Genomic DNA, 12852 nt, shown 5'->3' with positions numbered 1-12852 from the left:
AGCACGCAAACAACATCCTTACTGACATACATCTCGATTTTCGGCTCAGACGTTTATGTGAATCAAAACTCATTACTACATTTCATGATTTCTTGACGAACGAGACACTGAACAAATAGTCGTTGTTGTGTTTGATTTCGCCAAAGCCTCTGAGAAAGTCTCGTACTGTGGTATCCCTGGTATTTCACTGGATCGCTGCATTTTTGATAGACGTGTCAACGTGTTCTGCTCGACGGTTCTTCTACTGGACTGACGTTGTTCCTGTTTCATAAGGTGTTCCTCAAGGCACTATTTTAGATCCCCTTCTTTTCTTACTTCCATTATTAACATCTGATTCTTCTTCTGGACTTTGCAGACGATAGTTTATTGTTTAGAGGAATAAAGACCAGTGATGACTGTAGAGTTTTTGAGCAGGAAGTGGACTGCCTCTAGCAGTCAGAGCGCACCTGTCTAACACATTTCCAACCTGACAAATTATAAAATGTTACGCTTCACACGGTTATGCTATCATATCCATCACACAGACACACACACACACACGGTTAGATTCCGTTCAGATACATAAATATCTTGGCATCCATCTCTCCACCAATCTAAAAATTCAATACCCACAAATTTTATCTGTTCAGAAGCCGATCGAACACCGGGGTTCTTGAGAAGAAACTTACACAGCTGAACACGGGACATAAAACACGTACCATTCTATTTATTTGCCATACCAACACTAGAATACAATTACACACGAACGCCTGACATTATAAGAAACAAATTAGAAATAAACATGGATCCCCTTCACATACGCAGACAACCACACAGACTTACGCTTATGTAAAAAAGTCACAAACAATCATTACACAGAACAATCAATGTACTCGTATCACACAACCAGGCATACCATACGAACACCATACTAATACTGACTCATACAAACATTCATACTTTCTATGCACCATACGGGACTGGGACAGAAGTTTTCCTCAACTCTATTTTACACAGTAGCACAATAGACTTGTCTACCAAACAATTACACACTCGTTTATCACAACAACACCTCAGTACAAACCGACTCACTTGATTCATTTACCTCCCTTGCACACTCAGGTGCTCCACCCACTCCACCAGCAATCAACTCAAATATGCGTGTTATGCACCTATTTTCTGCTGTCCTACGCATCAAATATTCATACTCAGATTCTGATTTAGATTCAGATTTAGATACTTCTGTTTTGTTATCATATTTCCTTCCTTGCCACACATTTTTTTTTTTTTAATTACCCTGTATGAAAGAAGGAAAATTAAAAACATGTGTTACTGAGACCACAAGCTTGCGCTGGTGAAGATAACTGATTATTCAAGTGACTGATGAAACCAAACTGAACAGGTGTAACGATACAAGACAGATCCACCATATTCTGAAACACTTCTGCGCCGCACCTCCACTACTTTCGAAAGGCTCTAATTAAAACTACATTTTTTTTCTTAGCGTGTTTTTACTGTTTTAGTGACAGATTAACAAAACTTTTACATTATCATTAAGAACCCGAGTAATCATCTCTGTGGCCTTTGAAATGGTCGCGATGAGAGAGCAAAGCCTTTCTGAATACATATCTTAATGTGTCCCTTGTCCTGACACTTTAAGCTACAGTGACACAGTATTAGCTTCAAACACTCATCCTTGAACGCCCATAAATGCCACCCCGCCACCTGAGACTGGTATATAAGAGTGGAGGGCTGGAGCAAGATTTACATACGAACATAAGAACATAAGAACATAAGAAATAAGGGAAGCTGCAAGAAGCGACCAGGCCTACACGTGGCAGTCCCTGTATGAAATATACCTACCTATTTCCATCTATTATCCCCATCCATAAACCTGTCTAATCTTCTCTTAAAGCTCTCTAATGTTCTAGCACTAACAACGTGATTACTGAGTCCGTTCCACTCATCTACCACTCTAAACTTAAATTTTTCAAGCTTGAACCCGTTATTTCTTGTTCTACCCTGGTTGGTGATCCTAAGAATTTTGCTTACATCCCTCTTGTTATAACTCTTATACCACTTGAAGACTTCTATCAGGTCCCCTCTTAACCTACGTCTCTCTAAAGAATGTAAATTTAACAACTTCAATCTCGCCTCGTAAGGAATACTCCTCATCCCCTGTATCCTTTTAGTCATTCTCCTCTGTACTGATTCTAGTAGACCTATATCCTTCTTGTAATGTGGGGACCAGAACTGCACAGCGTAGTCTAGATGAGGTCTGACCAGCGCCAAGTACTAATATTACTTCCGGCCTTGTACTTTTAACACTCCTAAAAATTAATCCTAGTACTCTATTTGCCCCATTTCTGGCCTCTATGCATTGTTTTCCTAGACGGAGTTCAGAGCTATGACTCCTAAATCTTTCTCGTACCCTGTACCTACCAGAGTTTCGTTGTTTTATGTGTACCTACTGTGTGGGTTTCCTCTACCTACGCTAAGTACTTTGCATTTGTTGATATTAAATTGCATTTGCCATCTGTCCGTCCATTCATTCATCCTATCTAAATCTGCCTGCACGGCGATGGCATCCGATTCTGACTTAATTAATCTACCTATCTTTGTGTCATCCGCAAATTTACTAACATCGCTACTAATTCCACTATCCAAGTCATTGATATATATTAGAAATAACAATGGCCCTAATACTGATCCCTGTGGCACCCCACTAATTACATGACCCCACTCGGATTTCGAGCTGTTTATTACAGCTCTCTGTCGCCTGTCGCTAAGCCATGACTCTATCCAGCCTAACACCTTCCCATCTATCCCGTGTGCCCTAACCTTTCTCAGGAGCCTTTGATGAGATACCTTGTCAAATGATTTACCAAAGTCCAGATATAAGGTATCATAATTAACTCCATTATATACTGCCTCGTACACTTTACTGTAAAAACTTAACAAGTTTGTCAGACAAGACTTCCCTTTCGTGAAGCCATGCTGTGACTGATTTATCAAGTTAGGTTTGTCTAAATGGTCCCTAATGTTACTCGCTATTATTGACTCTAATATTTTACCTACAATTGAAGTTAAGCTGACAGGTCTATAGTTAGACGCTAAAGTTTTATCTCCTTTCTTAAAGATGGTACTACATTAGCCTGCCTCCACATTACTGGTACCTCACCTGACTCAAGTGATTTCCTAAAGACAGAAACTAACGGCTCACTAGTGATCTCTTTACATTCCTTAAGTACTCTGGGATGTATTTCATCTGGTCCTGGTGTCTTGAACTTTTTTATCCTATCTATCTCTTGTTCCACTATCTCCCTAGTTATGGAAATATCTGTCAGTTTCTCATTCTCATCTGCTCTAAACATCTGTTCACTATCTGGCATATCCTGCATGTTTTCCTGGGTGAAGACAGTTGAAAAAATACTCATTCAGAATTTTACTATTCTCCCCCCCAGAAGTAACCAGCTCCCCATCTGCTGCCTTTAATGGACCTATAGTATCCTTATTCTTCGTCCTGTATACCTGATAAAATCCCTTGGGGTCCGTCTTCGCCTGGCTGGCTACCTTTAATTCATAATTGCCCTTTGCTTTTCTCGTTAACTTCCTGACTGTTCTAACTAATTCATTATATTGTGACCTTAAAACTTCTTCACCTGCCCTTAATCTTTTATATATACTTCTCTTACGCCCTATATAATGTTTTAACGTAGCTGTCATCATTTAGGGTAATTTTTCTGTGATCTTATTACCCTATACGGGATATTTGCTAACTGACCTGTATGAACTTTATCTACGAAATATTTATACAGTTCATCTACATTTACTTCACCTAATCCCCCCATCTCGGCCCCTACCATCCTCTCCACTCCCTCATCTACTCGACTCGACCTCACCTCTCATTTCAGCATGACCGGACATTCCAACATACTCACACCTATCTCCCCCTCCCTCTCTCCTCCGCCCCTTCCAGACACATCTTCCCTCCTCTTGTTCTACACCCTCACACCTCACCTCACCTCTCTCATCTTGCTTTATCTCTCTCAACTCCGTCCCGGACCTGACCTCACCCTGCATCTGTTATTTGGATTGGATGTTATGCAGTGGACTCGTAACTGATGATGATGATGGTAAAAAGTAGGTATAAGGAAAATGGCGTCATCATAATTGAACTGGAACTTTTTATTGCCTCAATTCTTATCCACTTTGCAGTTCTCTCCACACACCATGCATGCGATATCCACTTCACCCGCTCCCACACTCTTACTTTCTGCTAATCAACGTCATCTACTTGCAAGTTCACCTCGTGTGTGTGTGTGTGTGTGTGTGTGTGAGAGAGAGAGAGAGAGTGTGTGTAGTGGGTCAGTTAGTACTAATGTGAAGTGTTAGAATTGCAGTGAATTGCGACACAGGCAGAAAAAAAAAAATGCCCTAAATAAAAAAGGTTGAGATAAATGTAACTTGAACCAGAGAGAGAGAGAGAGAGAGAGAGAGAGAGAGAGAGAGAGAGAGAGAGAGAGAGAGAGAGAGAGAGAGAGAGAGAGAGAATATTTATTTCGAGAAGAAAAGTAACTTAAGCAAACCTTCATTGCCACATGACTTGCACAAAATTTTTCTAATTTTCACACACACACACACATACACACACCACATCTAATTTTCACACACACACACACACACACCACATCTAATTTTCACACACACACACACACACACACACACACACACACACACACACACACACACACACACCACACACACACTATCCACCAGGCACCGAGAGGCTCTGGAGAAGTTTGGAAGGGGACTACTGCATCATCCACGTCTCAGAAACATGCTGCCGCCTGACACGCCTCGCCCTGTCCGTGCCACCAGGCACCACAACAAGATAACGCTCCTAAAGACGCCGCGCACGGACCGGTACAGACTCAGTCTGATTCCCACCATGGTGCGAGCCATCAATCGATAGTATTTCCCTCCTAGATTAGACTTACCTTTAGGATTAATGTTAAGTTTTTCCCCACCCCCTATGTACATTTTCAGTTTGTTAACTGCCTAAATAATAAACCGTTTATTATTATTATTATTATTATTATTATTATTATTATTATTATTATTATTATTATTGTTATTATTATTATTATCATTACACACACACACACACACACACACACATCAGACACACATACACTGCAGACATACACCTCTTAACCTCAGGATATACTGATTAAACTAATAATGTCGGGTCAACACAAGCCCGCGGAGGGACAACTCTCTCTCTCTCTCTCTCTCTCTCTCTCTCTCTCTCTCTCTCTCTCTCTCTCTCTCTCTCTCTCTCTCTCGACCAATTGGTGTGTGTGCCATTTCGGTTCGCCTTTTATTTATTTATTTTCTTTTTTTTTTGCCATCCCGCACTCTTGCCCCCGCCCTACCTGGCCCCGCCGTTTCCCGGCCCTTCCTCCCTCCACTCCTCGCCTCTCATTTCTCTGCTGTCGTTCGTTCCCTTTCTCTTCCCTGCGCCTGGGGAGGGACAAGTGGCCGGCATCTCTCTCTCTCTCTCTCTCTCTCTCTCTCTCTCTCTCTCTCCTCTCTCTCTCTCTCTCTCTCTCTCTCTCTCTCTCTCTCTCTCTCTCTCTCTCTCTCTCTCTCTCTCTCATGTGCCTTGGTACAGTGGGAGACAAAGTGTCCTTAGGTGCACGGGTTCGAATCCAAGGTATGGGTCGAGGTTAGAAAGGGTGAAAGATCTCAAATGGCAAATGATAGTCTCCCGTATGGAGGCACCGTTCCAGTCGCGATTCTTCAAAGAACACCCAAATATATATGTGTATTTTCAAATATGTGTTGGTGCTTGAGTGTGTGTGTGTGTGTGTGTGTGTGTGTGTGTGTGTGTGTGTGTGATGGTAAACAGACAGTACTTTCATCAACATTATCTACTTGAAGTGAAGTAAGATCTTCCTCCCAAATTTTCTTGTTCTGCCCCCCCCCCCCCTCCCATCATCCCCTGCTCACTCACCCTGGCCGCGGGCACAAGTGAAGGGAAGTGATTGCTTACTAGTATATATACAAGTCACAACTGCCCGGGTATATGCAGTGAAGTGACTTACCTCTCCCTGCTTCACTCTTCCTCTCCGCTGTTCTCACCCACTCCGGCACCTGCCTTTGCCGCCCACTCTTGTTTTTACTCCTGCCGCAACCATGAAAGTCTTGGCTCTTTGTGTGAGTATAGTGCCGGTGTCTTGTGCGGGGAGGCGTTGGCTGATTAACTGACTGACTGTCTGGTGTACTGATTAATATTTGTCACTGCAGTAGCAAATTCAGATGGCGCTAACAAGGAGCCAGGGAGGGTATACAGAATAAAGGGAAGGAAGGATAGGGACAGAACACAGTAAGATACCAGAAACAATGAGAAGAAAAATAGAGTACTGGCATAATTTTGTAGAAACGTAAGGCTATTTTAAAAATACACTCGGAATACTGAATGAAAGGAACAGGAGGATAAAGACAGAACACTGAAAGACCAGAAAAAAATAAATAAAATAGAGAATAACAGGCATCATTTTGTGGAAACGTAAGGTATTTACAAATAGAGTCTGGTAATGACCTCTTGTAGTTAAAAGCCTAGTACAGTTGTGGTCAGAACACAAGCATCCTGCACCATTCACTACCACTGTGCATTCCCTGCAATCGTAGATCCTCCCCATACACTGACAACTTCCTTGATTAGTTCCTAGAATAAGAATGAGAGGAAATGCTAAACTCAGTGATAGAGAGGGCAGCGCGTTACCAAACTGATTACATTTAAGGTTCTTCTACCCAATTCACTGTAAAGGACTAGTATAATCCAAGCTAGGGTACGTATAGGGATTTCTGGGGCCTAACATAATCTAAGCCAGTCTACTGAGGATTTCCTAGGGTCTAAGATAAATTAAGCCAGTCTGTTGAGGGCTTCCTCGGGTCTGAAGAAAGCAGAGGTAGTTAAGGTTATGCAAATTAAAAGTCATTACTGCACATTTCAAACAACAATTCTCTTCTTCCTCTTCTTCTTGGCCTTATTAATCCCTGGTGAGGTCAACGAAACAACAACAATCACTAGTCTATTGGATGAGAACTAGACTGTTTGAGGATAATAGACTGGGAAGTGACTGGGAAGTGACGGAAGGATGGAAGGTGGTGGATGGCATTCTGACAGACTATGGCATAGGCTAGAAGAAGAGAAAGAAGGATTGCATAAGATTACTAAAGAGAGAGAGAGAGAGAGAGAGAGAGAGAGAGAGAGAGAGAGAGAGAGAGAGAGAGAGAGAGAGAGAGAGGGTGGAAGGGAGAAAGGGCAGAAGACAGAGCGTTATGGAAAAGACTAGTGAGGAACAGCAACCACATATGGACATGGGAGAGGCTGTACAGAAGACTGTTGATGTATCCAGTAATCCTCTTTGATGTTACTAAGTGAGAATAAAACTACAGGCACTAAGAGGTCTTGGCTTCTCGATGACTTTTATTGCAGTCAAGGATGTGTTTCAAGATTATACTCAAAACTTTTCCTTCATTTATTTTTATTATTGTTATCATTATTATTATTATTATAACTATTACTCTCTCTCTCTCTCTCTCTCTCTCTCTCTCTCTCTCTCTCTCTCTCTCAAACACACACACACACACACACACACACACACACACACACACACGAACCAACTATTACGTCCCAAATGTCTTCCTTCAACTTACTTTCATTATTCATCCGTTGCCTTTCTCCTCCTTTCTTCCCTTCTCTCACCCTCACCTCATCCCTTCCCTTTCTCATCATCCCCTCCTTTCTCTCACCTTCACCCCTTCGTCCCTTTCGCAGCTGATGGTGGCACTGGTGGTGGTCTCTGCTCTCGCCGTCCCCTCGCCCTCCCCAAATCCTTCTTATGGTTACGGATACGGAGGATATGGAGGTGGATTCGGACGCGGCTTCGGCCATAGGTTCGGACATGGGTTCGGACATGGTCGAGGTTTCGGCCGAGGTTTCGGATTTGGCGGCTTCGGCGGGTATGGATACGGACGCGGCTATGGATATAGGGGATGTATGTATTATGTGTACTTTGTTTATTTGTAAGTGTATGTGTAGATTCTGTGGATGTATGTGGTCAACTGTGCTAAGCCTAAGTTCCTTATAAGGTGGTCCACGAGACCACCGTATGAGTGTGTGGTGCTTTGTCTGAGCCACCACCTGTGGGATTGCCTGCCTGATATATAGATAGATAGACTGATAGACAGATAGACATATAGATGGATACTCGTGGTACTGGTTGTACTTCATTGAGTTCGAAACTTGGATTCAAATTCAAGTTAGAAAATAATACTTATTGGTAATTTTGTTATCATCTGAGACTTGACTTTGGTTCGCTTCGTTGCTTCGGTTTCCATAATTCACTGGTTTCGAAGTTCAGTTGTTTGTAGTTAATTGTCTGTCTGACTGGAGATGTGTGTGTGTGTGTGTGTGTGTGTGTGTGTGTGTGTGCTACATATAGACATAAAGATAGACAGACGGCTAGGGAGATTGCTAGATACTCATAATAGATAGGTTTATTTACCACAAATTAACAAGAAAAAAAAAAAAAAGTAAAAACGTGGCAGTCTAATGTTGAAAGAGAATGAATGAATGGAACAGATGTGCGAAAGCACGAAAACACATTATAAACAACATGTTGACAAAAGAATATCAAGGGGAAGACAGAGAGTGAGATGGTTTCTTACACATCACTTACACTTCTTCACTCATAAGTCGAATCCCTTTCCTCTTTGTTACTCTCAACTTCCATCTTCGTGTTCAGCCAGTCACAACGAGGCAGGAGCTACAAAGATTAGTCCTCACAGGCTAAAAGGTTTCATTGGAGGAATAAATAGAACAGTCAGTTACTTGCCTTCATCACTGTTACAATAGCTTCCTTTCAATACTATTTGGTACATCTTTCCTTTATTATTAGCCACTCTGAGACATTTATCCTTTTTCTACAACCACCTCCAGACATTGTTCTTGCCAGGAATTGAAAACTCTCTTTACCATTTTTTTATGATACTTAAAAAAATTCCATGCATTACTTTCAGTGTGGTGAACTGTTGCATGCCGCAGCGAAATTGTTAATAGATCTCATCCTACTGAGAAAGTTGTAATTGTATGAAATTGTTTGTTGTTGCTGGTGGAGGCAACAACAGCAGAACTTTTTTTTCACTTTCTTTCTTCAACAGGTTAGCCCGTAACATGTGTTTGCCTCCATTTGATTCTCTCTCTCTCTCTCTCTCTCTCTCTCTCTCTCTCTCTCTCTCTCTCTCTCTCTCTCTCTCTCTCTCTCTCTCTCTCTGTCTCAAAAAGAAAAAAAATCTATATCAGTCTGTTTTGCAAAATTGACATTTTCTCTTCTAAAGTGACATTATTTTCTTTGCCTCCTCAGACTGGTGAATGAGTGCGTCCCTTCGGGAATATAGAAACCAGTGTGTCCTTCGCCTCCTCGAATGAAATGTACCTGCAGTGATCAGCGAGCAAAATCATGACCATTCTTGCATTTAAAGTAATGGCTTCCGTAGCTGGCAGTTATCATTTCATCAATGGAATTATGCTATATTTAGTCTTCTTTGTTTTTCTTTTTCTCCTTCTCCTGCTGTAATCTAGTGGGTAAGTTAAGCGTTAGCAAGACTTTGAAAGCAGTAAACGTATATACCTGTTCCACCTTTCCGCTTCCACATAAACAAAAGAATGTTAAGTATTCACTATTAAAAAATCACATAGAACTCAATCATTTAACTACTCCTAGTGTGTGTGTGTGTGTGTGTGTGTATGTGTGTGTGTGTGTGTGTGTGTGTGTGTGTGTGTGTGTGTGTGTGTGTGTGTGTGTGTGTGTGTGTGTGGCAGTTGAAGCCAAAGGGGTAGAAAGTATGCGCTACGCTTGGCTAAGTAGCAGGCGAGGCGGGGGAGTGTGATAAAATAAGCCCGGAAGGGAAGCGATAAAGAGGAAGAGGAGAAGGAGGAGTAGGAGGAGAAGGAGAGACAAAAGGTTAAAAGAACGGTTATACAGGCCACCATGAGGACGATGTGTGTGTGTGTGTGTGTGTGTGTGTGTGTGTGTGTGTGTGTGTGTGTGTGTGTGTGTGTGTGTGTGTGTGTATGCGAGCGCCTGCGCGCTGAATAGATAGACAGATAGATTAATAGACAGTTAAATAGATACGTACATTCATGCATACATACATAAATGCACTTTGAGAGAGAGAGAGAGAGAGAGAGAGAGAGAGAGAGAGAGAGAGAGAGAGAGAGAGAGAGAGAGAGAGAGGCTGTGGGAGAGGGATTAACGGACATCTAAATGGCAAACTGAATATTCAACAGTATACACACACACACACACACACACACACACACACACACACACACACACACACACACACACACACACACACACACACACACACACACACACACACACACACATACTTTATAAAATCCGGTTAATCGCAGTGATGGCATTAAAAAAAAAAACACCCAATAAGAAAAAAAACGGGTTTTTGTGGTAAAAAAACAACAATATATATATATATATATATATATATATATATATATATATATATATATATATATATATATATATATATATATATATATATATATATATATATATATATATATATATGGGCATTCCTCTCTCCACCCCCATACTTATCATACCTCGTTCATACATACATACAGTTTAGATGGAGGAGAATGGGATGGGTGTATGAGAAATGTAGGAACTAGGAGGGAGTGGGGATGGGGAGGCAGATATGGAGTGGGGTTGAAAGTAGGTGTTGCTTAACTGATTTCTCGCCCATGATATTTACCTACCAAAACGCCTTGAGTTGACATGTGGCTTTAGCTAAAAATAAGGGTAGGAAGGCTGCTTCATCAAGCAGGAAGCAGCCTTTACCTAAACATAAAAAAAAAAAAAAAAAAAATGTAAAAGTAGTCAAACCTGACCCGTTCATTTCCTGTACAGCACAAGTTAACACAGGCTTTGTCCAACCGGACCAGTCTATATCAACATGACCTAAACGATTGTCTGTTTCAAACCTTTTATTTCACTCTAGATTATTTTTTAACTGCTTATTTAAACTGATTCACATATAAATACGAGGAATAAACAAAAAAAAAATGAACCCCACCAAAAAAAAAAAAAAAAGTAAACTCCCACAGAAGGAGGAGGAGGCAAATAAGCACTTGGCCGAAACGATAATTACTCCCAGTGAGGATCAGGGGGTGCTGTGAACTTATCATTTAACCCAACTGTGATCTTACTGAATGTTTCCGTTTGTGTCTCACAACACAAGGGGCAGTCACAGCCTGCCCTCTAAAGACAACTCTCTTCCTTCATACAAAACTACAGACACCTAATTACACACACACCCTTCAATCAAAATTCTAAATTATCATGGCGACTCCTACACCAGCCTCGAAGTCTCCATCTGGGGAGGGAACCACGAATGTCCCCAGGTCGGACTAATCTTCTTAAGTGTCTTGACACCACCTTCAACTTTTTCTTCATTAATTTATGCAACATTTGCAGGATTAGATCTAATTTTCAATATGTAGAACACCACCTTTCCTCTTCTAACCTCATCCGACATTACATTCCTGGTAAAATATATTAGGGGAGTCAAATGATAAGTATAATGCAGTAGAAGGTGCAGGCGTCCATAAGGGAGGCGAAAAATGAAAAAAAAAGCAACAGGTATGTTCATGTTATGTTGAAGGTAGTCGGGGTGAGTCATATATGGTGAAATGTGTGTTCAGACAAATATGGTACCATTAGAGTGAGCATGTATATTTCCACTATACAAAGGCAAAACCGGTAGGCACGAGTAAAATTTCCTTGCCTACCAACCAAAGGTGGGTAGTAACATTCAGAGTAAGAAATTTCCTTACCATGATAAAAATTTATTAATAAAACAACATATTTTTTGACATAAGTGTTGCAGCAAGTTATTGTCTAGTACAGTGTACCTTCTATAGAGGATCTGGAATATGCCCCAAGTAACTGGTGCTGTTAGTGGCTGTAGGGTCGGCACTGCTTACCACCGGGGTGTTCTTTTTTTTGTCTACAACTGATGAGTGTGGGCAACAGGATAATGAGTTAGGTTACTTTCTTTTCCTTTATTTTACTACAAATAATACACATAATATAAATTGAAAAGAGAAGATTTCAGGATTGGTCATTCCTACCATAGCCAGTTTTTTTTTAAAGTATTCTCTAATGATCTGTGCCGGTTGCCTTGAGGCGACCCTGCAGAGCTGCATTGTCCTGCCTACCAAGCCGTTATCATTAAAAAAAAAAAATCATCACCTATGTCTCTATTTATATCAATGAGTTCCTCTTGCATGTGTAAGTTAGTCTTAATTAATAGCTTTGTTGTGCAAGACAGTTGCGGCAACTATGATTGCTTTTGTTGTGTCTATGTAAGTTTGCAATTTTTGCTCCGGATGCCTGCGGACGGCTGGAACCCAGCAAAATTGGCATCCTCGATTCATTCGTATTTCATCTATAGTTCTGTGGGACCGGGCTATAATATTCAGTCACAAGAAGGCTCATCGAACAGCGCTTGAAGAGGTCGAGCAGCAGAAAAACGAACTAATGGCGCTCCTTCACGAAGAGCGGGCCAGCACCGCCTCTTCCCCAGCGTTTTCGTTTATTTTGTGCTTCATTACATAGTTATTTTCATGTTAATATATTGATAATTGGACATAAGAATTGTAAAAAAAAAATGAAGACATTATGCTAGATTTCATGCCATGCGGGAAACTTTTTTTTTCCCACTTTGCTAAAGACTTAACTGTTCCTGCATTACTCATCGCCCATGTATACAAGC

General features: G+C 41.2%; 1 protein-coding gene across 1 annotated transcript; it reads left to right on the top strand.

Annotated features, from left to right (window-relative positions):
* The first annotated feature begins 5961 nt into the window (after positions 1–5961).
* On the top strand, positions 5962–9753 carry LOC135110192 (keratin-associated protein 19-2-like). Its single transcript, XM_064022223.1, has 3 exons — positions 5962–6201; positions 7829–8048; positions 9417–9753. The coding sequence occupies exons 1-3, from the start codon at positions 6181–6183 to the stop codon at positions 9422–9424; spliced, it is 249 nt and encodes an 82-aa protein (XP_063878293.1). The 5' UTR covers positions 5962–6180; the 3' UTR covers positions 9425–9753.
* The last annotated feature ends 3099 nt before the right edge of the window (positions 9754–12852 follow it).

The sequence above is a fragment of the Scylla paramamosain genome, chromosome 20 (assembly GCF_035594125.1).
Source record: "Scylla paramamosain isolate STU-SP2022 chromosome 20, ASM3559412v1, whole genome shotgun sequence".
Lineage (NCBI taxonomy): Eukaryota > Metazoa > Arthropoda > Malacostraca > Decapoda > Portunidae > Scylla > Scylla paramamosain.
This window is presented reverse-complemented; position numbering and strand designations above follow the sequence as displayed.

Bases quoted from the DNA above. Each gene is read 5' to 3' on its own strand.
- LOC135110192 (XM_064022223.1), top strand. From the start codon at position 6,181: ATGAAAGTCTTGGCTCTTTGT. The intron at 6,202-7,828 runs GTGAGTATAGTG...TCCCTTTCGCAG, and splicing joins TGAAAGTCTTGGCTCTTTGT to CTGATGGTGGCACTGGTGGT.